Below are 26,781 nucleotides of genomic sequence, written 5' to 3' on the forward strand. Positions count from 1 at the left end.
CACCCAAGCCACACGTTCTGAGTCCACGTGGACAGGGAGGGTGTCTGGACTGCTGTCCCCAGCACTGAATCCCAGGCCTGGTTTGTGTTTAGCACAAAGTCTGTCAAATGAATAAACGTCATGGACTCATTTGAGAATGTGACGGAAATGAGAGACACCATCCCCAAGAAAAATGTATGTGTGGCCACACGCATAATGTACATTTCAAGGGGTCACAGACCCTGGTTAGGAGGCCTTGACCTAGGTTTTCAGAGGCCTCTCCAGTGCTGAGCTCACTAAGCTATCCAGAGATGACCTCATCGCACAACCCATCTGCCTGGTGGAAAGGGGGCCCTCGGGCTTCATCTAGGGGATCACAGACCATTATCCCCCATGTCTGGGTCTGTGGCCACCACTGCTCCAACCACCCAGGGCAGGGGCTGCCCAAGGCCACGCTCCTACGTGGCTACCACGACACTCCATGCAAGTGCTCTTTGTATTTCAAAAAGAGAACATTTATTACTTATTTTTTTCCTCATTAGAACTTCCTTTACAGCAATACAAAGTAAAGCACAACAAAACTTATCTGTAGACACAAGGGGAGCACACTGACCACTGTTGGCCAGAGACCAGATGAAGGCCCCATGGAGACTCACACAAACACAGCACAGCCTTTCTCAGGTCTCCTGGACCCTTGTGCCAAGGGTGGCCTGTGTCAGGCCCAAGCCCTGCTGCCTCACGACAAATACAGGGGCTGATACCAAGGAGATCTGGGGTGGGCAGCGGGGGTGCAGGAGCTGGGCCAGGGAACGGAAGTTATCTTTACACTTTGATAAAGGCAATCCCACCCCACCTCTCACCCAGGCACTCCTGTCTCTGTGTTTTGATTCAGATGCTTAGTTAGATAAGTAGATTCTAAGAAACGGTGTGTTTCCTGGGCTGGTGAAACCTGCTCCAACTATCACCAGAGACTTAAGCTTGGTAAAGCCAGGCCTGGGAGGCACCTGAGGACGAAGAACGTGCTGGCGGCTTTGCTGGGAGCCCCATGGGGGTGATAGGAGAGGAGGGGAGACTCTGAAGACAGGCTGCTGCTGGTACGTCCCCGACCTGGGGTCGGAGCATCAGGAAGGAACAGCGTGATGCTTACGAAGTTTGGTTCTGTTTCACCCTCTAAATTAGCAGACTTCAAACACTTCCATTTTCACAGAAATCAACAGCGAGACAGCTAGCAGGGCACACAGGCTCATGCCAGTTATGTGAGTAAAGGCACCAGATGGTTTGTTATGAAACACATTTTGGTCAGAAAATAGCTGGGGCTTTTTGGTTCCTGGGAGGACAACAAAGCTAGAAGAAAGGAGGTGTGAGTTGAGAGGTGTGGGTGAGAAGGCAGCTGTGGCACCAGATCTGGGTTCTACTCTTGACTCTGCCCCTTCCACGCGTGCGGTCTCAGTTTCCTCATCTAGAAACTGGCAACCAAACATTCGCAAACAAATCTAGGTGTTAGGTTTCACGCACTATCTCAGGAAGTACGGGGAGGTGGGGCTCAGACCAAATAGCGGCGCGGGAAACCTTCATCCACGTGGAGGGGGAAGGGCGGGACGGGAGCTCTGCAGGAGGCGGTCACACAGATGACCCCACGGCCGCAGGCAGACTCTGGGAGTCCAGGGCAGCCACTTACACCGGTTCCAAGCACTGCCGGGGACTTTGGGCCTCGTCTCTCGGAAGAAGGGCAGAAAGAAAGCTCTACGCAACGAAGCACCATCGAGGAGCTGGGGGCCACACCTGCTGTGTGTGCTTTAAAGTGCCTGCCACGTGTTGTCTTTGGTCAGGGTCTGCCCCTCTGTCTCTGAGAGCCCCCAGGGCCAGGAGCCCAAGCCCCGGCCCGCTGGGCCCCCCACGGAAGGCGGGCTGGATGTCACAGTCTCCTCCCGCGGCTGTGTTGCCCTCCTGTGCTCAAAGGATGACAGAAATGAACGATCCGACTACTTTCAGTAAGGAGCAAGGGCACCTCCAGGGAAATCTGGGCCCTTGAAGAGAAGGGACAAGAAATGCTTTGGCCACCATCCTGACACCCACAGTGGAGCAGAGCTCGCTCAAGAGAGGGCAGAAAGCTGGTTATAACACTGCGCTCGTGCCTGATGCAAAACCAGCTTCTGAGTTGAACCAGGAGTCACTGAATAAATATTCAAGGCATCTTTCAGTTCTCAGAGAAAGAAAGGGGTTAAAAAAGAATCTCTCCTTCCCTCTGCTTGACTGGTTGCAGCTCTGATCTGCACACTGACAGCGCTGCCGACTGAAGGACACTGGCTGGGGGTCCTGGAGCTGGCCCCCGCCCCCGACATGGGTGGCTTTGGTTTGTCACGTGTCCTGCCAGCCCCAGGCCTCAGAAGTTGAAGAGGTCATCTGGCTCGGCGCCACCGCTGTCAGGCTTGTCCCAGTCGACGGGCGAGAGGCACTGGGCGTAATGAATGTCCTGTGCTGTCAGTCCAGTGTCCAGGACCTGAGGGTTCGTCCGAGATTGGGCAAGCCTGGAAGGCAGAGCTGCGTGAGCTGGGGGCCCAGGCAAGGGGCTGGCGGGGCCCCGAGGAGCCGGTCCAGCCTGGCCAGCACCAGGGTCAGAAGTGAGAGGACGTGGGTGGGAAAACAGCAGGACACATGGCCAAAGAAGCAAGACCCGGATGTCAGTAGAGGTGGCGCCTCTAACCAGAGAGCCTACCCTTGAGGGTCAAGGGGCTCAGAAAACTGTGGGGCAGGCAGTGGCGTTCCCACCACGGAGAGGCTGGGGCACCCACACCATCCACAGCTCCATCAGGAAAGAGGAGAAGGGGCAGCGCTGCCAGCGCCGAGAGGGGCATGCGTGGGAGAGAGCCTGGGGCAACCATGGAAGACCACTGGCTTTAACTATGTTCAACACAGTGCTGTTCACAAAGTAAATTCAAAAAGGGGCACAACTGAACGTACCAAGAATAGGGAGAGTTAAATAAATTACGGCCCATGTCCTTAAAAGAACATGAGGCAGTCAGTGAATGAGGTGTTTACAAGGAGTTTTTAACAGCCTGGAGAAATGCTCCTGATACACCAGCAGTAAGTGAAAATCAGGATCCCCAAATGCAAATATGATGAGCTGATGAATGCAAAAAAAATGTATATGTATAGGATTAGCGTGAATTAAGCCCCAAAGTCAGGGCTGTGGGATTATGGGATGGTGTTATTTCCTGTTTAACGCTTTGCTGATTTTCCAAGTTGTTCATTAAGGGCACAAGACACTTTAGTAATCTGGAAAAAGTGAATGAAAGATTTCCTTCAATCAAGGGGGTTGTAGTCAGCCAGAGAAGCTGGGAAGATGGTAAAAAGAATCATGAAGGGGCCACACACGCCACTCCCCCGACCTGGGCTGCACCGAGAGGTTTCCACTGGTTCTGGCAGGAAGGGGATGGGGAAGCGGGGGAGGGCTGTAGGGGGCTTCTGAGGGTCCCAAGGGAGAAAGGAAGGCCTGGCCGACCAGGGCCCAGTGCTCGGAAGCCTGAGCTGCCTGGGCCTCTCCTCAGCCAGCCTTCTTGGTGGCGTGTCCCCAAGCTGAAGGCAGCCATGGACAGAGATGGCCCCTGGGAAAAGGGGAAATGCCACCAGCCTCTGGTTAGACCAAATATCTCCTAATGGGACTCACATCCCTCCTCTACGTAATGCTCCATGGGCTTAATTAAACACTGCCTTTGGGCTTCCCTGGTGGCGCAGTGGTTGAGAGTCCGCCTGCCGATGCAGGGGACACGGGTTCGTGCCCCGGTCCGGGAAGATACCACGTGCCGCAGAGCGGCTGGGCCCATGAGCCATGGCCGCTGAGCCTGCGTATCCGGAGCCTGTGCTCCGCAACGGGAGAGGCCACAACAGTGAGAGGCCCGCGTACTGCAAAAAAAAAAACAAAAACACTGCCTTCTCCCTGCCCCTTTCCGTAAATGCAAAACCTCTGGAAGGAACAAAGCCTGCAAAAAAGCCCATTTCTGAAGGCTACACCAGGTGTAGGAAGAGGAAGCCAACCTGAGCTGTAGTGTGTTCAGTTCAGCTCAACCTGTGGTAGAGCGGTCACCAGGAATAGCTTTTGATTCAACAGCAAGAACTTTCTGGCAGACCTAGCCAGATAGTGAGCTCCCCACCCCTGGAGGTATCTGAGTTGAGATTTTTACTCTGGGGAAGGTCAGAGTTCACATTCTCAGACATGGCAAAGGGCCCTGGAGACCAACCCCCAAGTGCCAGGCCTCCTCCCCCAGCACCAGGAGCCCACCTAACGTTACCTTGAAAATGCTTCATCCAGGCCATCATCCAGCTCCTTGGGGAAAACAAAGCAGGAGATAAGAACCCTCAGAGGGGGAGCCCGTGCTCACAGCCGGGGCTTGTCCCAGCCCTGGGTAAGCTATAGGGACGTGGCACACAAGCGTAGGAGTCTGGTGGGCGCCTAGAGGAACAGGCACAGGCAGGCCTTCCACCTGGCTACTGCCACCAGCATCTCAGCACAGGGACCCAAACCTGGGATGTGGGACAGGAGAAAGGGCACCTAGGTGCCTAAAGACCTGGGGGTTCAAGTCCCAGCTCTGCCACGACTCAGCAACACCTTAGGCAAGTCACTGCTCCTCTTTAAGACTCAGCTTTTCCTTCCACAAAATGAGGGGGTTGGACCAGACGACCTCTACAGCTTTCAAATTCCAAGAGGGAGGATGCGAAGAAGGTTTTCTTGCTTTCACCCACTTTCAGAAGCTGAGCCCAAATTCCAAGCTCACAAGGGATAGCTGATGGCAGGAATGCCACAGCCTAGGTGGGAAAACAATGGGCAAGGCTCCCTCCACAGCCTCCGGGAGGACGGGCAGGTGGCAAGGCTGGTTCCCAGACTGCAGAGAAAAGGCTCGCAGTGCCTGCTTGGGGGACACTGGGTGGCCCCCAACAGGCAATGGGATTTGATAGGTTTTCAAGTCCACCAATGTTCCAGATTTTTAAAATTAAAGAGACGTGCATAGCACAGGGAGATCAGCTCGATGCTTTGTGACAACCTAGAGCGGTGGGATAGGGAGGGTGGGAGGGAGGCTCAAGAGGGAGGGGATATGGGGATATATGTATACATGTGGCTGATTCACTTTGTTGTACAGCAGAAACTAAAACAACAGTGTAAAGCAATTATACTCTAATATAGATTAAAAAAAAGATTTTTCAAAAATGTAAAAAAAAAAAAGAGAGAGACATGACAAGTAAAGTAACATGTCATTCGGCAATAGATCCTGGACTAGAAAAAGGACATTGGAGGGACAAGTGGAGAAATGTGAATCAGGTCTGTAGATTATATAAGTGTTGCATAAATGTTAACAATTTTGATCTTTGTAACGTGGTTATGTAAGATGTTAACAATTGAGGAATCTGTATGAAGAGGAACAGGAATTCTTTGTACCATTTCTGTAATTTTTTATCAGTCTGAAATTATTTCCAAATGAAAAAAATTTCTAATTTTTTAAATTGAAAAATTATGTTCCTCTGGGAGATTCTGCAGGCAGAGGTCATCATCATCACTGAAGAAGTGAAAAAGCGGAGACAGAGAGAGGTCAGAGTGCTTGCCCCGGGTCACAGAGTGAGTCAAGGGCCAGGCTGCCTGCCTGAGTCTCAGGCTCCTCGTTCAGGGGGCCGAGGGGGAGAGGCTTCAGGAGCGAAGTGCCCATGCCGAGAACAAGGGGGCCTTTGGTTGGTCCTGCAGTGGGCAGAGCCATGGATGCTCAGGCCAAGAGGCCAGGCATTGTGAGGAGACAGCTGTGCCGGGAGCCAAGGCTGTTGGGGACGCAGCCCTAGGTTCAAAGGGGACATTATTCATCCCCTACCCTGAGTCTGGCTGCTAGGCTGGGTCAGGCCCTCCTGGAGGCCTGCAAGTCACGGGCTCCAGGGTCTGCACCTTGGAGCTGCCTTAGGCCTCATCCAGGGATCAGGCCAAGGCTCACTGGATCCTGGGGGGTCCCCAGGCCACACGACCACTCACCCAGACAACGCTGCTGCTGTTTAAGGCTTGAGGTCGCGGTGCCTCGTCTACGTTAGCGGTGTTAGCGCTGACCGTGGACAGCGGGGCCTTGGCTGTCTCTTCCAGGTCCAGCAGGTTCCCAGTGGCGACCACTATGAGGGGTCAGGTGTGTCAGGAGGAGAGGAGGTTCCTGTCTCCCAGCCCCATCCTGGAGCCTCCTGGGCTACCCTGGTCCCAACTCCCTCCTTGGGCATGGCCTTTCCAGCCCTATCACCCAGACCACCCAGAGCCCCACCCTTGCACCTCCTGAAGCAGCTGGACGGCTGCCCACAGGGTGGGAAGCTCTCTCCCACTCATGGTTTAGGCTGAAACCCATATTCACAACAGGTATTAAGTTTTTTAAGAGATCACACAACAAGATGTAAAGTGTATAGGGAGAGATGTATACACAGATTTATATACCTGTATAGGGACATATCTGGAGGAACATGCACCAAAACAAGTAATTTTTCCCCTTTGCCTGCATTTGCTAATTTCTCTATAATAAACAAGCATTATGTATTTAACACCAAAACAAAGATAAAAACCCCGGAGTTTACCCCAGCCCAGGAGGGAGGGGGGCCCTCTGGATGAAGGGTCCCATGCCATGCAGCCCCTCCCCCGCCCAAGACTCACGGCTCTTCAGCGAAGGGGTGCTGTCTCGGCGGCCCCCCCCCAGGATGTCCCCTCCGTCTTGGCTGCTTTTCTCCCTCTTCTCCTTCTCTGTGGGACCAAGGCACAGCGCGTTGGAGCCCCCGACCCCAGCACTCCATCCCTAGCCATCACTGGGCAGGGGTAGGCTGTGGCCAATCTCAGGGGGCAGGTGTTAGGTCTCCAGAATGGAGAAAAGAAACTCTGCATATTTCACTTAATCCTCACAAGGACCCTGGGGGAGGGAGACAACTGCTCCCAGTTCTTCAGATGGGGAAACTGAGACTCGGAGGTGAAGGGGCCTGTGCAAAGCCACAAACCAGATAGGCGATGAAGCTGACGATCAGTCCAGGCCTGACTCCAGAGCCTTTACCGTCCTCCCCGCCCCTACTGCTCTGCTGGTCTTCTTCAACGCCCCTGTACACCCCACCCACCATGTCCACAAACAAGACTCACCTTCCTTGGATACCTGCCAAAACTCAAAAGCGACTTTGAAGGCCTGGGCTACTGTGAGGGTGACAGCCTGGGCCTGAAAAACAGGAAGTGGGGTCGGGGGAGGGGTACAGTGTTAGGCAGGTAAACGCAAGTCTCAACTGGAGGCCCAGGGACTCCAGGCCAGGTCCACCCTGGCTGTCCCAGGCTCTGGAATGCCTGATTGGCAGAGGCAGAGTCCTGGCCCCTCCCACATCACCAAAGCTGATGTAATGAGGCCACACCTTCCCCAGGCAGCTGGGTCCCATCTTCACTACGTGGAGCCCAGCCAAGATTCCCACGGGTACTCCAATCCCCACCTTGGCAATGGCTATTCACCTCTACTTTTTTCCTTCGCCTTGGAGTTCCCCTAAATGCAATTAACTGTGAGGCTTATTTCCTCCGAGAAGTCCTCTCTAATTACCTGAGGACTGCACACAGTAACTTAGTCCTTAAAATGAGAGAACAGAAAAGCCAGAGTTGGAAAGGGCCCCGCCACTGCCTGAATGAGCCACAGCTGGAGAGGCAAAGGTTAGACTCTGGTTACTACTATGCTGGGTCAGAGGGGCTTATAACTGAATGCCAGAAAGGCAGTAGGAGGCTTCTACATTTCCTGGCAGGAGCAATATGTCAATGAGGGCCCAGGGCAGAAGACTAAAACCATCCAGTGCCATAACCCACCTGTAAAGAACCTGGGGGACTCCCATCTACTCCTTCAAACCCAACTCAAATGTCACCACCTCTCTCACGTCACGTCATGTCGCGTCACAGGCACTGGGCTTCCACAGCCCTGCCTACCTCTCTCTGGTGTCACGCATATGAAAGTGTCACCAGCTCACATGCCTGTGTCACCCCACCTGGGTGCTCCCTGAAGGCAAGCATCGACTCTGAACACCCCTGATTCCCAGAGCCCTCCAGGGGTGTCTAGGATGGCGGCTGAATTGCATTTGCCCAGGGGCAGGTCTCCTGAGGCCTTACACTCCAGCCAGGACCTACCCTTAGCCCACCTTCAACTCAGCCCTTTCCTCTCTGATTCCAGTTCAGGGTTAATCAGCTCAGCTTCTGGGAGTGGAAGTCCCAGAGCTCGCAACTGTAGCCGGAAGCGACATGTAGCGTCCTCTGCAAGCTCGGCCTGGGGAAGAAAGCCGCCAGACTCTTTGAAGTGTATGACACGTTCAGGCCTAACCCGCCTCGGCCCCACTCCCTTCGCCTCCGCCAGACAACTCAATTTAATTGAGAAATGAATCTGTGGCTACTGCCTTTAAAATTTTTTTAAAATTTAAAATCCCTAAACAAGCTGACTGATCCATGCCAATTAAATTTCACGAAGTATAAAATCTCATTTGAATGTCTCTGTCATTTACATTTTTGATGGAAGTACGGGCGCTTTATGGCAAAACTTAAATATGGTAATTAAGGATGAAACTCTTCACAGCTGTTTACAATTTAAGCTGTCACGTCTGGATCAAGTTTAATAGACCCAGTTACCATTGAGAATTGCCCATGAAATAAAAATATGGGCTAATTACCAGCCAGAGTCAGATCACTATACACCCAAGCAAGGGCTGGTCACCCAGTGTGGCAGGGAGATGGGAACGCCATTATTTTTGCCTCCAGGAAATCTGAGGGCACAAGTCCGACACTGCTTTTGCATAAATCTGCTTGTTCATTTGCATACATCCCCGCCCTTTCACCCCGGAGTCCTGAGCTGCAAGTTAAACCAAACATAACTCAAGACGCAGATGCATGCAGGTGGCTGAAAGCCCAGGCTGGGCAGAGACCGGGAGGGGGTGGGCCCCGTTTTCCTGGGCGACTGCAGGAATCTGGGCACTAGCGATGGAAGGATTGCTCAGGCCTGCCCACCGAAAAGCCCTCCTTGACTCCGCAGGCCAGGAGCCTGCCCCTCCTGAGTGCCTCTGGCCTCTGAGTCTGTCTTATTACCCTGACCAGGTACTGCCTTGCCCAGTTTTTGACGTCCCTGTTTTGTTCTGGGTAACCAGGCTGTTAGCTTCTCACGGGGACCAGGTCTAGCTTAGGGCTGCAGACCTGGGCCAGGACCCCGGAATAAAGGACCCCAACCAGGTTCTCAAACCAAGTCGGGCCAGGTGCCCTGTACAGCCCTGCTGCCCAGAAGCATAAATCACTGCACAAAAGGATGACCTGAGGAATGCCAGTGGCCTGGGAGGGAGAATAGCCCTGCCACACCCGACCCCAGGTAGAATTAGGGAGTCCACCCGTACTGCAACCCTGGGCTCCCCACCGATGTCAGCAATGGCACCTTCACTTCAGAGCCCAGAGGCTGAAGTGCTGGCTGAGGCCTCCCAGGTGGGCAGATGGAAACATTTCTTTGTACAGAACCTTATCCTGGCCATGCCCAATAGAAGCCACAGGGAAAGAGAGGCCAGGTGGTTGGGCTGCCTGAGCTGAGCTGAACTGGTGGGTGACCCAGAAAGGGACCCATTTGCCCCTCAATCTGGGTGGGTCCTAGGCTTCTTGCTCATTCAGGCAGCCCAGCAAGGAAGGGTGGGGATGTGGAAACTCTGGACCCTTGGCCAGAACGACTGAGGGCTACGTCAGCGTGCAAATTCAAGGCTCCCCTGAGGTTGACTCTACCTAGCCATCCACCCAGGCTCTGGTGACATCTGAATCCCCAACCCCCAATCATACCACTTCATTTTGCACCTCTGTGTCTTTGCACGTGCTGATTCCTGTGCTGGAGTGCACCCACCCTCTCACCACCCTGCCCCATTTTGCTTGGCCTGGCAAACTCCTACTTACTACTCATCCTTCAAAGCCCACCTCAAAATGTCTCCTTCTCTGAGAACGCTTCATGTGCCACCTCCAGAGTGACTTAAAAACCTCCGCCTGAGAGCCAAGCTCCCTGTATGCCCGTTACTGAATCCCGGCTCTTCTCTCCCGTCGCCTGGTTCGCATCTTCACGGCCACCCTGGGTCCCCAGTGCCCGACACAGAGCTCAGCCTGGGACAGGCAGCAGCAAGCACGTGGAGGGACCTGCCAGCAGGCAGGATGTGGACTGAGGCACCCATTTCACCTCCTGCCTCCTCCGCAGAGACGTCCACTCCGCCCTGAGAGTCTCAAGGTCTCCAACGTGGCCAGACCACAAGGCCATAACACACTGGCAGCTTGGGCTCAGCTGAGGCCTTGGGAGCCACAAGGACACCACACACATCAGGCGGTCTACCGACACCGCCCTGGGCTGGGCTGTCTCTCCAAGGGACCTCCCCAGGGCTCCCTGAAATGGGGAGGCCAGGTGGGAAAGGCTGGAGATGGACAAGCCAATATCCAGCCGCTCCTGATGCAGATAAGAATGGGCCAAAAGCGAAGAGTCTGGGCCCTGGGTGTCCAGCAGGAGCCCGTCCCTCTGCCCAATGGCTCTGCTGTCAGCACCAAGCAGGCTGGCTGTTTTCCCCAGTACCTGACCTCTTGGCCTGGGGTAGACGGGTTTTGTTCAAGCCTGTCTAAAGTCCTCTGGCCCAAGGCTCCCCTAGCCGCTGGGCCAGCATCCACTTTCTTTTACCCCCGACCTCCCCATCCCAGAGGAAGCCTCTACATGTTGGGAGCCCCTGCACTGCAGCAATGGCTGAGGGCCAGCTGCCCCTGCCCAGTGCCTGCTCTGGTCAGTGGGGAGGAAGAGACAAACAATGGGGACATAATGAGCTTGTTCTGTGGGAACAAGGCTGTCACGGGAGAAGCCACCGCAGCTCAGGGACCCAGGGCATCATGAGGCCCCGGGTGAGTGGCTGGCGACATCGAGTCTGCAGGAAAGAAACAAGGTGCACAAAAGAAACTGAGACCTTTCAGAACAATCCTGGAGGTCATTGAGGTGACCTCCTCATTCTGTTGATGGCATGCAGCCCAAAGAAGGTCAGGGTCTTATCCACGGTCACAGAGGATCAGGCCCCTGGTCTGTCTCCTCCTACAGTGCTCCTCCCACAAGACCTGTGGTAGGCTGAATCGTACTCCCTCCACCCCACCCCACCCCACCCCACCCCCGGTAAGATGTCCACATTCTGATCCCTAGAACCTGTGAATGTTACTATACATGTCAAAAGGAACTTTGCAGATGTGATTAAGTTAAGGACTTTGAGATGGGGGATTATCCTGGATTACCCAGCGGGCCCAATCACAAAGGACCTTATGAGAGGGAGGCAGGAGGGTGAGAGTCAGAAATAGCAATGTGATGACAGAGCAGAGAGGGAGACCGGAAGATGCTCCACTGGCTCTGAAGCTGGAGAAGAGGGCTCTGAGGGGTAGCAGAAAGCCTAGGCGGGGCGGGGGTCACTTTAAGACTGTGATGTCCTGGATATGTCCTTGATGACATGGGGAGGGGAACGGATCCTGTCTCCTTGGCTACAAGGACCACAGGGCACAGGAACTGGGGCTCTGGGCTTCGTACACAGAGGTTAACAGAGGCCAATACTGCTCAGATCTCTGGGGCCTCAGAAACAAAAACTTCAATGACAAAGGCTGACTCCCTCCAGCTGCTTGCCACGAAGTTCAAGACAAAAGCCCAGAGACCACTGAGGTCCAGCTCGTCCCAGCTAGATGTGTCAGGGCGGCCTGGAAATGGGGTGAGGGACTCCTGGCTCCTCACAGCCATGCAGGGAGAGAAGAAACGTGGGTTTAGACCCTCGGCTAGCTAACGGCACCCTCTGCTAGATGACAGCTAGCTACCTCACCTTCAGCAAGAGAGCTGACCTCTGTGAGGCTGTTTCCTCATTAAAAATAAAAATGAGGGCTTCCCTGTGGCGCAGTGGTTGAGAGTCCGCCTGCTGATGCAGGGGACGCGGGTTCATGCCCCGGTCTGGGAAGATCCCACATGCCGCGGAGCGGCTGGGCCCGTGAGCCATGGCCGCTGAGCCTGCGCGTCCGGAGCCTGTGCTCCGCAATGGGAGAGGCCACAACAGTGAGAGGCCCACGTACCGCAAAAAAATTAAAAAAAAATGAACAAAAAATAAAAAATAAATAAAAATAAAAACAATGAACGCAGTTACAGCGCCCACCTTGCAGAGTTGCTCCGAGGAGTAAATGAGACTGTACCTTAAAGATTACCACTGAAACAGGCACAGAGTAGGTACCAAAATATGGCCATTTCCCTCCCTTCTCCGGCCACAGTGAGCCGGGTCCTCTGAGGGCCCTCGCCTTTGCCTTTCACACTGGGCACCTCTGATCACCAGTCTCTAGAGACTAATCCCTATAAGGCCCTGCACCTTATAGTGACAGGAGACCCCCTCCCGCCCCAGATCTCAAATCCATCAAATCACATTATAGAGAGGAAGTGGCTCAGGGCACTCACTGGGAATGAGGGCTTGTCGCTGCCCACAGGCCAGCCGAGGGCAGCCCATCCTGACAGGTGGCCCACCTGACTGTAGCCCTACACGGTGCCCTCAGCTCTCAGCACCCACTTGAGGTTCCCAGGGACTTCAGACTTTCTTTAACTGATGTCACCTTTGGGTCCTGCCTTCCCCCCAGTCAGGGCCCCCAAGGCAGGGCTGCCAAGGCGAGGCTAGAGCCTGCTCAAGCCCAGCCTCTCCCCACTGACCATCTTCCGCTTGGTGCAGAGGAAAGCGTGGCACTCAAGATTCTCGCTGTGCTGGCTCTGTGCGATGTACGCAAACACTTTGTCATGCATCTTGTCTGCTGTGCAGTAGGAGATTCTGAAAGGCAAGTGGCAAGTGTCACCAGACTCTGGCACAGGGGCCTGACTGCATCCCGAAAGCCCCTTAGAGCATCTCCCCTGAGTTCCAGAAAGCCTGCCATCCCACTACACCAGGGTGGGACTCTGGGCCTAGCATCCTGGGCCATCCATGGGGTGCGGGAGAGTGGGGAAGCCCAGGCTAGGCAAGAAGGAGTGGTGGTAAAGACTGGAGGAAGGGCTTCCCTGGTGGCACAGTGGTTAAGAATCCGCCTGCCAATGCAGGCGACACGGGTTCGAGCCCTGGTCCGGGAAGATCCCACATGCCGCGGAGCAACTAAGCCCGTGCGCCACAACAACTGAGCCTGCGCTCTACAGCCCACAAGCCACAACTACTGAGCCCGTGTGCCTAGAGCTCGTGCTCTGCAACAAGAGAAGCCACCGCAATGGGAAGCCTGTGCACCACAATGAAGAGTAGCCTCCGCTCACTGCAACTAGAGAAAGCCCACATGCAGCAATGAAGACCCAACACAGCCAAAAAAAAAAAAAAAAAAAAAAGACTGGAGGAAGGGCACATCCCCCCTCTACTGAGCCACATCCCTAAATAGTAGTAGGTGAGCCCTTACTGTACACCAGGCAACGTTCTAGATATCACCTCACTGCCCTCTGAGATGCGTTCTAGTACTATCCCCACTTTTCAGGTGAGAATACTAAGGCTAAGAGTCTCAGACCACCAGGCTAGTTTCCGGAGGCCATAACCACTGCCATGCTGCCTCTTAAGAGTTTGTGCTAACCAGCTGGAAAGGGGGGCAGGACACTACCCCGCCCACAATGCCCTTCACCTGAGTGTCCCCCACCTGCCCTCCCTTTGATCACACCCCTGCGCACAGGTCAGATGAGTTACAGGCCCATCTCTCCCAGGGTGACTGAGACTAATGACAGCTTCTCTTGGAGCTGTGGCCAGGGGAAAAGGAGCTGGGAGTAGGGCGGGGGCCTAGGAGGGAGACACAGCAGCTCCCTCCTCTTGAAACACCTTCTCCCCCCTTGTCTGATCCCTCCCCACTGTCTCCAGTCATCCTGGGAATCCCAATCAGAAGAGGAGCTGGCAGCCCAGAGGTGGGACAGAAGCTCAGCAGATGCCCTCACCTCATGTGGCCCCAGTTTCAATCACAGGCATTGACAAAGGGATCATCACCACTTAAAACCCCCAGGTGGGCAGAAGGAGGGGGTGCCAGGTTCCCAACTGCCTCTTCTCCAACCCAGGGGATCCAGCCTCCTGTCCTCAATGCCCTGGGTCTTCGGTATCACTCAACTAGATCCTATTCTTCAAGCCCCAGCAAGGCGCCTCCTCCCGTGACAGGCCCTCCCAAGTTTCCCCAGGCAGGCCTCTCCTTCTCTGCCCTCTTGGGAAACACTTATACTCTATCTCCCATGTCCTCTGCTCCATCCCCTCCTAGACTGGAAGCTCCTTGAAGGCAGGGGCTGGGTCTGATTCCTCACCCGGCACAGACCTCAGCAGAGCAGGTACTTGGACACCAGCTAGAAACTCTAAAACCACGTCCTCAACACACATCCACCCTCCCACCACCGCCCCTCCCCAACCCCAGTACTGGCTTTGCTCCAGCCAGCTGAGCCACCTGCTCGGAGACAAGGCAAGAGAGTGCAGGGACAAGAGGCCTGACAGAACTCTGGCCTCGGTGTCCTGGGCGTAGCTCGGCCACTATCTCACCACGTGGCCTTGGGCAATTCCCTCTCTGCATCTCAGCGAACCCACCTGGAAAATGGACCTGAGCTGCCTGTCTCTTCCAGCTCTGAAATTTTACAACTGACCAGCTAAGAGAGAGGCGGGCACAGCCTGAGGCTCCAAGGGCCGGGCCTGTTGCCCTGTGAACAGCGCCCACCCTCTACAGAGATCATCTACACTCTGGCCTCAGCCTCTGCCTGAGACCTCCCTGGACACCTGGCCAGATGTCCAGAGCTGAGCTGCTGCATTGCCGGCGAAAAAGGCAGTGACTGTGCAGCTCTCCGCTCCAAGCCTGACTCAGCAGCACACTTCGGGGTGGGGTGGGGGGCAGGCGTGTCCCAGGCCGGCTGCAACTAGTGATAATGGCAGCAACAACTGCCATGAGCCACACGCTCACTGTGAGCCAGGCGCGGGGCATCCAGGGCTTCAAAACCGCACACCGCGCGGGACCTGTTTCCAACCCCACACACAGATGAGGAAACTAACGCCCCAAGGTCACCCAGATAGGAAGTGGTAGGGTCTGGATTCAGACAAAGCACTCCATCCACTGCCCCGAGCAGCAGACTGAATGTGGGCAATGCTGAGCGTACCTGTAAATGGACACGTTCTCAATGAGCTGGTTGGTGATGTTGTCGGTCAGGATGATCCCCCGTGGCGACACCTTGAGAGTCACCTTCTGCAGCTTCTTCCCACTGGCCTTGGCCTTGGGGCAGACGTGGGTCAGAGGAGCCTACCTACCCACTTGGGACCCACCCTCGTGGGCTACACCCAGCTGCTCTAAGCCCCAGACGCGAGGCCCACGGGAGGCCTCACCTTAGGTGACCGGGGAAGACAATTCAGCGAACACCTTCTTCTAATAAAAATAGGGACAAATGTCACTCACTGAGTACCTGCTGTCTGCCAAGCACGGGACCTCGAGTCATCCTCACAGGCGGCAGGGATTTGCCTCAGGAGAAACTGGACTCAGAGGGGTTAAGGGAGTTGCCCAAGGACACACAGCTAGGAGGGACCTCAGACTTTGAGGGCTGAACGCGCTATCACAGCCCAGCAGGATGGGGACTCCACGCTCCACCCACTGTACCAGCCAGGGCCTGAGCAGAGGGGGCCGAGACCACCAAGAGGGGTGGACTCATAGGGCACGTGCTCACTCAGAGCTGGGGAGGAAATCCAGTCCCTCAGGCCACAGGGCAAGTGGCTGGGTGCCAGCAACCCTCCCACTATCCCTCCCTGGCACGAAGTTACCAACCCTAGGCCGGTGGCCTGAGCTGAGGGAGGGGAGGCTTAGAGAGACCACGGCCACAGCAGCTGGAGAGGAGGACACTGGCCGGACCCTGCCAGCCCAACGGCTGCCCTCTCGACTCTCTAAGCTGGATGCGGGGGGACGCAGGGGAGGGCAGCTGTAATACGTTCAGTCAGGGTGACGTGCAGGGGACGAGTGCTGACCCCCAATCCCCAGAAGGAGCTGCCCCTTCCTTGTGCTCCCACACCCCACTCCGACTGGGCTCACCGTGGCCACGATCCTCTTGACGGCGGCGGCCGACAGCTCCTCACCCTTGGGCTGCTCCACCAGCGTCATGCCCAGGTACTTGAGGCTGAAGAGCATGCCCTCGAGCAGTGTCTCCCGAGTGTCTGTCCAGTTCTCGGGTAGCTCTGGGTAGAGGAGGATAGGCGCTCAGACCCCGCTGGCCAGGGCCCACCACAGCGACAGCGTCTGCAGGCCCCGTCTCCTAGGAAGACCCAGCAGGGACACTGGGGTCCCCCCATCTATCATTACTTTTATCTTTAATAAAGAAATAACATTTTCTAGTACGTACCAGGCACCACGGTAGGAAGCGTTACATAAAATCTTCTCATTGACCCTCAGGAGGACCTATGAGGCAGACACTTTTATCATACCCATTTACAGACAAAGACACTGAGGCCCAGGGAGGCGAAATCACATGACCAAGTCCACAGAGCCAGCAAGTGCAACAGCCAAGAATCAAACTTTTATTTTCAAACCCGAAGCCCAAACTCTTAACTTCAACGTTAACACTTGCTGAGGGCAAACCATGCCATTTTCTTATTGAATCTTCAACGCAATCCGGTGAGATGGGTATTATTCCCACTTTACGGATTAGGAAACTGAGGCTCAGAGAGGTGAAGTCGTCAGACAAAGGCCACATACAATGAGTAAAGGGTTGGAGTCAGAATTCAAAACTGGGTGGTTCCCATGGCCCCAGCCTGGCCTGCTTTCCTCCATCTGCACAGCCACAGAGACCAAAAGGTAGGGAGGAGGGAGACCAGGAAAGAGACAGCAGCCCAAGGAGGGTGGGCGTGGGGTAAGGCTTAGTGGGGAAAGGGGGAGGTGACTGCTCAAGAACCATCATATGAAGGCCACTGAATCTGGAAGACCTGGGTTCAAATCCCAGCTCTGCTTCCCCCCACCTGCATGGTTTGGGGAAGGCCCCTCTCCTCTTTGAGACTAATAATGCCTGGGCTACAGCAATGGCACACAGCAGGACACATGGGAAGGATCCTCTGAAAGCTCTGATCACGACTGAGGTCAGGAAGGTTGGGAAATGAGGGGATGAGCCTGGCTCACTGGGTGGTGAAACAGACCAGGAGGGAGAGTTGGAAAGAGGCCTCCATTTCACCCCACCCACATGAGAGAGGGCCCTGAGCAGGCAGAGGGACAGGAGGGGAAGTGTGGTCTTCACTGTGGGAGGGGTCATACAAGAACTCACAGGAGTACCTCGTCTCCCAAACTGAGACCCAGGTGAGGAGGAATTTGTTAACCTGTCATCCAGAGCCTGGCATGCAGCTGGCATTCCTGAGTGAAGGAACCCAGATAACCCCAAGGCTTTCAGGCCTGCAATGCCCCAACCCCATCCTCAGCTCTGGACCCTGGACCACTGCCCTCCAGCCTCTGCCCTTAGGCCTCCACCTCACATGAAGCCAACCCCCACTGAGAAGACCCCAAAGTGACCCCATCCTCTGTCCCATCAACCATGAGTCTATTTCATTTGATCCTCCAAAGAGAATCAGAAAGTCCCCGAGGTGTCCCAGTCCTGGGTTTGGTGATGGGAACCCTGGAGCAACTCAGACATGGGCCTTGCTCTCAAACAAACCAAGAATATTGCCACCATCAGGGCAAAACAGAGCTACAGTAACAACAAAGGAGCAGCTCTTACCATTACCTCTAACACTCACGGCTACCTTGCAAGCTGGCATTCTTTCATTCCCATTTCACAGAGGAGGAAACTGAGGCTCAAAGGACAAGTAATTTGCCAAATTATTTGTCTATTTGACACTTAAAGCCCAATTTCCTAACCATTAGGCAAACGCTATCTTGCCATGAGGCAAACTACCCTCAGTTTAGCAAAAGGTCATGGAGAAGTTCCTAGAGCCAGAGGTACTTCCCCCCATAATTCTTAATTCCTGAGGCTTCCTCTCTGTATGGAGATGCCTAGACCACCACTTTCAACTCGATATTCATCTAAGCAAGGGCGGCAGACTATGTGCTGCCATGCCCGTCGCCTGTGTCCGTGGCAGACATTGCTAATCAACTGCAGCTCTATTCCCTCTGATTTAAAGCCTTCCGACTGTTTCTCAATAAAAGGCTCCTGGCTGGCAATACCAATCCATCAGGGGTGGCCTTGTTCATCTCATTACCCATCCCTGCCCCACAGCAAACATCCTTCCTCTCCCCATTTTCATGTCTTCTCTCTCCCATTTCCACCAGCTCAGCCCTTTCCTGGCCCCTCTCCAAAGCCACTTCCGCTCCCTCCATTCCAAAAGGGCCAAAGCTTGCCAAGGTCACAGACGACCTCTTTGCTGTTAAAACATTCCCCAGTCCCCCCTGACCTCTGAAATACTCGGCATTTTTCTGCAATCCTCCTTCCCTGGCCTGACCCTTCCCCTCTTCTATGGCCTCCTGGAACAGAGCCCTGGTAGACTGGTTGCCACTCATCAGCCTCAGAGACCCTCTGCCCAACCTCCTCACTTGACAGATGATAAAACTGAGGCCCAGAGAAGGATGGGACTTGTGCAAGGTCACACAGCAATCAGAGGGACCCCAGCTCCCAAAGCACTACAGGCAACTCCCACAAGGACTGTTGTGAAATTATAGGTTGCCCAGCCTCGTCTCCCCCCCAATATCCCTGCACGCAAGCACACGCACACACATGCAGGCACGCACACAGCAGACGATCCAATCAGACACAGCTTCTTCCCATGACGTTACATTTACTTTCCCACTTCTTTGCCTTTGCTCAAGGAGCTCCCTCTACCAGAAATGCCCTTCCCTTTGCTTGATTGAAACCCCTCACACCCAGCCTCCTCCAAGAAGGCCTTCTTTGAGGCAGTATAGCCTAGTGGTTAAGAGCAAGGGCCTTAATCCTAGAATCCACTGAGTGAGCCTGAGCAAGTTAATTCCTTTCCCTGAGCCTCAGCTCTCTCTTCTATAAAGTGGGAGAAGCAAAAGTCTCCAGCTCACAGGGCTGTGGTGACCCTTTGATGAGATAATGAGATAATAAAATGTAATGAGATAATGAGACAATAAAATGTACTGTGCTTAGCACAGGGCCCCACCCATGGTTTTGCCTCCTGGGGCCTGTCCCTGCTGTCAGGGGTTTCTCTGCCCCTCCTGAGTATGGATCTCCTTCTCTTCCTCCCACAGCCATATCACAACCACCAAGCAGCTGTCTGCTGTGTGTTTTCCTCTTGAAGGACTGCCACGCATGTCTGCCTCTCCCAGGAGCTAGTATGGAGAAGGGGCATCCCCGCTCAATGTTGCTGCTGTCTCATTCTACTTCTCCCTGCCCCTCCCAGGCCCAGCAGAGATCCTCCTGCCCCTCCAGGGAACCCTGCCTCCACGCCCATACTTCTGGGCATGATTCACCTCTTCAGTGAGGTGTAAGTTCTCTCACACCCCACTCCCTCCCTGAAGAAACCGGAACCAAAGAGCACTCAATAAAGACAGAGGTAGGGCTCACTGCCACACCGGCCCGGTCACCATCCAGCCACCTCGGATAGGCTGGAGGCCATGTGCTCCTTCCCAGGAGGAGCCCAGGGTTTCAGGAAGAGCTCCCGGAGGCCCCCAGGCAAATACAGGCCTGAGTCCACAGCGCTGTTCCGGTCCTCGTTATTTTTGGCCGGGTCGTGGGTAATGACTGCACTATTTTAACTTTACGATTTTACAGATGACCTGCTGTCAGAATTAGCTGGGGATGGATGGACCATATGCCCAGTCTAACTTGTAGCTGCAAACATGTACTCTTTTCTTATTAAGCGGGCCCCTGCCCAGGCGTCAGAGCTCTTGTGCCCTTATGCCCCTTCTGCTGCCCTGGGAGACCCAGCCTGGCTGGTGCCTGGAACATCAGAGCTGCAGCCAAACCCATGGGCCAGGGGGGAACCTCCAGCAGGGGTCCTGGCCTCCAGCCTCGTCTGGCCTGGTGGGGATATGGCCTCAGGAGCCACAGAGTGACACCTCAAAAGAGGACCCAAGCTCTGCTGTGACCTGGAGTGTGGCTGCTTCTCTAGGCCACAGTCTCCTTATCTGACAAATGGGCTCAGGCCTGCAGGAGCATCATCAGAAAAAGGTTCAGCATGTGAAAAGTGCTAGGCAAATTTGAGAAGTCGTTAAGACTATCGAAAGAAAATAATAATTTAAAAAAGGTAATTCCCCGCGGTCCAGTGTTTAGGACTCGGCGCTTTCACTGCGGGGGCCCGGGTTCAATCCCTGGTTGGGGAAATAAGATCCTGCAAGCTGTGGGGCACGGCCAAAAAAAAAAAAAAAAAAAAAAAAAAGATAATAGCAGCAGCTACCATTCCTAAGTACCTACTTATACTGTAAGAAAAAAATATGCTGTCAAGGTTAAAATGATGAGGACTGGAGACGGGCTGTGGGGTTCATAGTCACTCTACCTCCCTGGTCCTTGGTTTCGTCATTTAAAAATGGGGACAACAACTGTACCCACCCTATGGGGTTGCTGTGAGGATGAAATTAGTATACACGAGGTAGGCTTAGAACGGTACCTGGTAGATACCAAGTGTGAGTGTTGTGTCATTACCAAGGCTCAAGTGCAAAGAGCTTTAATGCGTACATAGCCATTTGCAGTACTTTATGAGAAGAGTCAAGGATATATTAGGACTCCCATTTCACAGATGAAGACACTCAGAGGTGTCTGGCCATGACTCATAATCCACAGTGCTGGGCCTTGAATCCATAGCTGTGCTCTCTGCTCTCTCCTGCAGCCCGCCAAGCCCCTTCCCATGAGCAGGGACAGGCTCGGGGTCATCCAAGAACGGGTATCCTCTCCTGGAGGCTGCCTGAAAGGAGCGTCTGGCTCACTTTCAGTGGGCAGTGGGTGACCTGACTCCTTCAAGCCACACACCCCTCCCTCTGCCGCCAGACCTGTGAGAAGCAGCGTCCCAGCCTCCAGTTAAATGTCCCTTGCACTTGCTGTTCCCTCTGGCTGGAATGCTGTTCCCAGATTCCTCCCTCCTTGTACTGTATTCATATGTGTGTTCCACGCCTTCTCCGAGAGGCCTTCCCTGACCCCCTGCACTGACTCTCTCAGTGCCCCACCTTTATCTCCTCGGTGGGTACCATTTCCACACATGCCACCTGACACGCCACTCTCTGGCTGCCGGAGACTCAGATGCCCATGGGGGCTGGGGCAGTAAGAGCTCCTGTTCCCAGCAGCCCCCTCCCACCACTGACAGGAACTGCCCCTCAAATGGACTAACTGCTCCAGAGCTCCCCACAGGTGGCATCCCAGCCGCCCACAATGGAAACTGGCTTCATGTTGTCCACTCTTCGGACTCCTTTCCCTTCTTGCTTCTCCTACGAACATTTCCTGGGATCTCTTCCCAAATAAGTGGCTTTACTCAGATCCCTGTCTCAGCATCTGTTTCTAGAAGAACCCAAACAAGACACCGCCCGTCATTTCCTCACCCGCTTTATCTTTCTCCTCTTGGCGTCACCACTACCCACAAGCACCCCACTTATCTGCACCCTGGCCACACTGTCCACCTCCTCCCCCAGAGGGCTGGCGCTATCCGAAGAGAGATGGACGCATTCCCCAGACTCGCCCACACCTCTAACAGTGCCCGGCACACAGTCAGTGCTCAATACATATTATGGTTTGGGCTTTATTTATATTTTTCATTATAAACATTATAAATAAGGATGAATAGATCTTCCGTCCCCCGCCTACCACCATGAACCAGCTTTGTTGAAACCAGCTTTGTTTTTACCCATTCTCATGGAGTTCTCTGACAACCCGTGGAGGAGCCCGAGGGCCAGAGGGACTCCTCTTGGAAATAAGGGTACTGAGGGGCCAGGGTGAACCACCCTTCCAGGCAGCTGGATGAAAGGAAAACCCAGGGCAGGGACTGAGACAGAATATTTATGGCTTCCAAAGAGGTGGGGGGAAAAGCCATGTGTGGGAGAAGGAGAGAGCCCTCCTTCAAAGTCAGCACTAACTGGGAGACAGGGAGCCATGAGGTTCAGGGCAAAGAAAGCTGTCTGCCGCTGGCTTTGCTCTGGGACCTCAGGCAAGTCCTTCTCTGGGCTCCAGTTTCTCTGCAAATAAAACAATGATCACGCTGATCCCAGCTGAGGGCCTTGAGGGGTGAGGAGCAAGTCACAGCCGACAGCGGGTATCAAATCTAACCTTGTACACACTGATGTGTATAAAATGGGTGACTAGTAAGAAAATATAAATAAAAATTAAACATTAAAAAAAAAAATCTAACCTTAACTCCAGTGGCTTCAGCCTGGCCCCAAAACTCAAGCACAGGGCTCAGACCTTCTTGAGGGTTGGGTCCAAGGCCTGGCTGGGACACCACCACAGGCCAGGCTGCCCCAGCACTTCCACCCCAGACACACCGCATGGCTTCCCTCTCTACTTGTGGCCATGTCGGGGCCAGTGACTCCACTTCCCTGAGCCTCAGGCTCCTTTATCTGAGAAACGAATCTGATAAGAATCCCTGCTCTGTCACCTCTGAGGAGCAAATGCACTAATGGAGGCAAAAACACTATGTAAAAGGTAGAGGGACAAAAGCAGTAGTTACCATTTACTGAACTCTTTCTCTATGCCAGGCAAAACATGATTTCAGCTAACCTGCACCCCCCAAAAAAAATCTGTGGTGGGTACTCCTTGTTATTAACAGTTTACAGATCAGAAAACTGACTTAATAACCAGGGACAGGTGGGGATTCGACCTCGCTTATTCTGGGTCTAGAAGGCTCCAGGATGGCACTCTGGGCTTACTGGGGTCTGCCTAATAGGAAGGCTCTTCTCTCCTCTTCTTTCCTCCACAGACGTAGACAGGCTCTGAGCCCCCAAAACTCTTTCCACCACACTAAGTATCATGTTGAAGGTCCACATGACAGGCAGCGGGAAGGGGAATGGGGGAGAAGGAAACCACCAGTTAGGTGCCAGAAGGAAGTGTTACTGTCAACAACCTTCTCAACATCCCTACCGGGTTAGAACTGTTATGTCCATTTTGCGGATGAGGAAACTGAGGTTCAGAAAGGAAAAGTGACTTGTCCAACATCAGAGCAGGCAGGAGAAACTCTTTTGCACCATCCAAGGTGGCTAACTCTCACCCTTCACCATATCGAGTGAAGGATTCCAAGGGAAGGGGGGCTCCTAAGTTTCCTTCCCTTGCCCAGAGCCCCACACCCCTCCCTTATCCCTAGAGAAAACTGCAGGGTTCCCCCACTGGAACAGTCCATCATTCTCAGTTCTGATCAAATCCCACAAATATTTAAAGGAGCTATTTTGGGAGTCAATAAATGTGGGAGACGGGTGCATCCCTGGCCTAGTCCAGTCCTAATGGTCTCTGACCCCACCCCCACCAGCAGACACCAGCCCACATTCCCAATGCCAGTCTTGTCTTGGTTTAGGAGGCAGGCACAGCTGGAACCACACAGCCGGGCAAGAGGCGGGACAGGGCAGGCTCCCTAGGCCGAGACACGCTGGCACTCCTGGGCCTCCCCTGGGCCTAGCGAACTAGGGCTCCCCTGGTGGAGCCCTGGAAGGCCAAGAGGGAAGGGGGTGGGGTGTGACTGTACTGACAGCGGCATCCTGGTGCCTGGAGAGGCCAGGGTCCCAGGCGGCTGGGGCATGGGGGGCAGTGTGCAGGAGTCCTGGCTTTGGCTCCATATCTGCCAGGAAGGCTTGAGTGACCCCAGACAAGCCCCTCCGTTTCTCCTCGTGAAAAGGGCTGGGTTTCTCAGGCCTCAAGGGAGGGTGCCAGGTGACGGGTTCCCTGAGAGTAACTGGAGACAGGGAGAGGAGGGGGAGCCGGATGAGGTTCCTCTCAGGCTCCCAGACGCCTCTGGGAGAGGTGGCGGCAGAGTCTGCCATTCCCCCCGGGCGCCCAGGGACATCGGAAGATCAAGCGGGGAGGTGCGAGAAGCAAACAGGTTTCAAAAATAGCCAGGAGGCCGGCCGTGGCACCTGGACCCAGCCAGAGGAGGGGACAACGAGGTCTAAATGGGCCGGTGTGTGGTAGGTACCTCCCGAGACCCCAGGTTGAGCCTCGCCCCCAACTTCAAGTAGGTACCTGCAAACCCGGGCTCACACTGAGTCGGCTTCTGGGCGCCCGGGAGTCAAAAGGTAACCTCGTGGTGGGGGAAGGGGGCAAGGGGGCTCCCACCGGCCGCTGACCTCGGGGCCAGAGTGCTGGGGTGCGGGATGGGGGTATCTTCCCAAGCCTCTGCCCCCTGCTCCCTCCCCGGGTACCGACGCTGAGCTCCTGCCTCCCCTGGCTGTCCAAAGAGGGGACGTGCTGGGGTCGCGCAAGTCTCTTCCTTTGACCTGCAACCTCCCTCCGACTGCAGCCCGCACCTGGGGACCCCGAGCTCCGGTTTCTTCCCCCAGCTTCTGCCCTTCCTCCCCAGCCGCACAGAATGGGGACGGGAGTAGGAACGCAGCTTGACCCTCGGCGACCCCGAATCCCGCAGGGCCGGGTAAGGTCGCTCGGGACCGCAGGGCGCGACTCAGGCCCTGCCTCTCCCCGCCCCGTCCCGGGACTCTGAGGAGGGGCGTCCGTGCGCCCCGACCCCCGCCCGGCCCCCGCCGGGCCCCGGTGGTCGCGCACGCACTCACTCCGGTGCCGGCCGCCGCACCCCCAGCTCTGCTTGGCGAGGCTGGGGCTCCTGATCAGCGCCCGCCCGGCGGACTTGAGGGCGTCCATAGCCGCTCGGGCCGCCGCCGCCGCCGCCGCCGCCGCAGCCAAAACTCCGTCAGGGAAAACTTTCCGCCGGGGCCGGGTGGCTCACGGGCTCCGCGCTCCTCCCCTCCCCCGCGCGAGCTCCGCGCCGACGTCCGCCGGGGCGGGGCGAGGGCCGGCCAGGCTCCGCCCCCGGCCCCGCCTCGCCCGGTCTCTGCCCCAGTTCCCCAAGGCTGTCCAGACAAAGGGCGCCCTTGAGGCAGCGAGCCGAAAGCCCTCGACGCCCTCTCTTTTCCTCTATCTCCCCAAACCCTTTATTTCCCACCAGGTAGGAGGCTGAGGGTCCGAGACCCGCTTCTCCCGCCGCGGGAGGCGCTGGCCTAGGATTTCTAGACAGCTGAAAGTTACTTGGAGGCCATTTTACAGATGGGGAGACTGAGGACGGGAGAGAATGGGCTTGTACAAGAGGAAGGTGATGCCCATTGCAGTGGGAGGCTTGGAAAGAGAGCTGACGGTGGTAGAACTTTGCTGGGAATCGGGCCGGAGTATAAAGTTTGCCTTAGCAAGACCCGTTGGGCGCTTTACTCGCCCAACAGACTCAGCCTGCTCCCTGGCACCACCTGGGCACTCTGGGCTGCCCCCTGCCCACCCTACTCCCCAAGTAGCCTCAGAGGTGGTGTGGCCTTGGTGTTATGCTCTGAGGTGTGGGGAAAGGAGTCATAGTTCTAGCACTGACTTTCAGTGTGACTGACCTCAGGCAAATCCTTCCCCTCTCTGGGTCTTAATCTTTATCTGTAAAGTGAGATGAAATCCTGTCTCTAGTGACCCTTCCAATCTACCAGACCTTGACCCAGAGCCTGCCCTGCTTGATAGGAGGCACTTCAAGAGGAGTCTGGATTCTAGAATTCCTCAAGCACAGATGTTCTAAGTCCAGGATTTAGAATTCTCTCTAGAATCCTGTACCTTCTTGTCAGGCTTTACCAAAGGGAGTCAAAAGGAGAGCACATATATCCAGGCCACAGCCTGGCTTCTGGGGGGTGGGCATGTTGCATCAGTAAGGTGACCTTCCGTCTCTGGGATTGCTTCTGGCTCAGAAGGCAGGAGTCCTGTTCCCACGTTGGGGGAAAAACAGGACTGTGCTGTCACCAGCGGGACAGGGAGGCTGACATTCCTCTATAAACTAAGTGCTTTTTCGGCCGTTCTGTCCTTTGCTTCAGCAACACTGCAGCCAGCAGTAGACCCACTTTACAGATAAGAGCCCAAGGCCTGGGAGAGAAGCACTCACTGCAGGTCTCTGCAAGTCAGAGGCCAGGATCGAACTCAAACCCAGTGCCTTAGGCTAGAGTAGAATGCCAGGAGTCTGAACTCAGCTTTCCTCCTTTTGGTGGTTGTGAATTCACCTTTCTGAGCCTCATCTGTATAAGGGGCAACAATGCCTATTCCACAGGGCTGTCTGTAATAAATAACATGAGTTGGAAAGTCTGAGTCTTCTCCTTAAGAAGAACTCACCTATAAACTTGCCTCCTCCAGGAAGCTTTCCTGACTACCATCCATCGGACTTCTCCTTGTGGTATGCCACAGGCCTGAGCTTTCAGCAGTATTGCAGCTGCCCATTTCTACTCTATTTGCTTCCACCAGACTTTGTGTCCTTCAAGGGCAATAAGTTTTTCTGATTTATCTCTGAATCCCAAATGCCTAGCAAGGGGTCCAAATGGAGTTGGAATACAGTCAGTGTTTCTTTCCTTCCTCCCTTCTTCCCTCCCTTCCATCCTCTCTCGAGCTTTTCACCACATCAGGCTAACTTCTCCTGCAAAGGGCTATGGTGATGTGTAGGTAGGTCCCCAGGGCTGAGTCCCCCAGCCCTGAGCCAGCTAGGCCCTGGGGCAGAGAGAACATTCTGGAGCCTGAAGGAAAAGTAATCACCCAGGGCTGGCTGGTGAAGGGCAGCTGGTGGTGTCCGGCTGGCAGGGGGTACCATATGGGCCTGGTGAGCAGGCAAGCCTGGGCACTCTGTGCCACAGTGAAGGCTGTTTCCAGGGCCATCTCCTCCTGCCGGAGGTGACCTGCTGGGAGCTGTCAGCCACGC

General features: G+C 54.9%; 1 protein-coding gene across 4 annotated transcripts; it reads right to left on the reverse strand.

The window, feature by feature from the left end:
• Positions 1–472: 472 nt before the first annotated feature.
• On the reverse strand, positions 473–24,793 carry LDLRAP1 (low density lipoprotein receptor adaptor protein 1). 4 transcript variants are annotated; one of them, XM_089898729.1, is made up of 9 exons: positions 24,632–24,791; positions 16,034–16,176; positions 15,117–15,229; positions 12,690–12,804; positions 7,112–7,184; positions 6,641–6,727; positions 5,987–6,117; positions 4,269–4,300; positions 473–2,507 (listed from the first exon to the last, which is right to left on the reverse strand). In XM_089898729.1, exons 1-9 carry the CDS (start codon positions 24,717–24,719, stop codon positions 2,363–2,365), a joined length of 927 nt encoding a protein of 308 aa, XP_089754855.1. In that variant the 5' UTR covers positions 24,720–24,791; the 3' UTR covers positions 473–2,362. The 4 variants fall into 4 exon arrangements, with proteins under 4 accessions (XP_089754855.1, XP_022407494.1, XP_089754866.1 ...); XM_022551786.3 differs by having other exon boundaries at positions 4,269–4,303; positions 24,632–24,786; XM_089898740.1 differs by having other exon boundaries at positions 4,269–4,303; positions 16,034–16,275; positions 24,632–24,736.
• Between the last annotated feature and the right edge of the window lie 1,988 nt (positions 24,794–26,781).

Source organism: Delphinapterus leucas, chromosome 1 (assembly GCF_059928025.1).
Source record: "Delphinapterus leucas isolate spDelLeu-1000000601 "Yukka" chromosome 1, BTC_Dleu_Yukka2, whole genome shotgun sequence".
In the NCBI taxonomy this organism is placed as follows: Eukaryota; Metazoa; Chordata; class Mammalia; order Artiodactyla; family Monodontidae; genus Delphinapterus; species Delphinapterus leucas.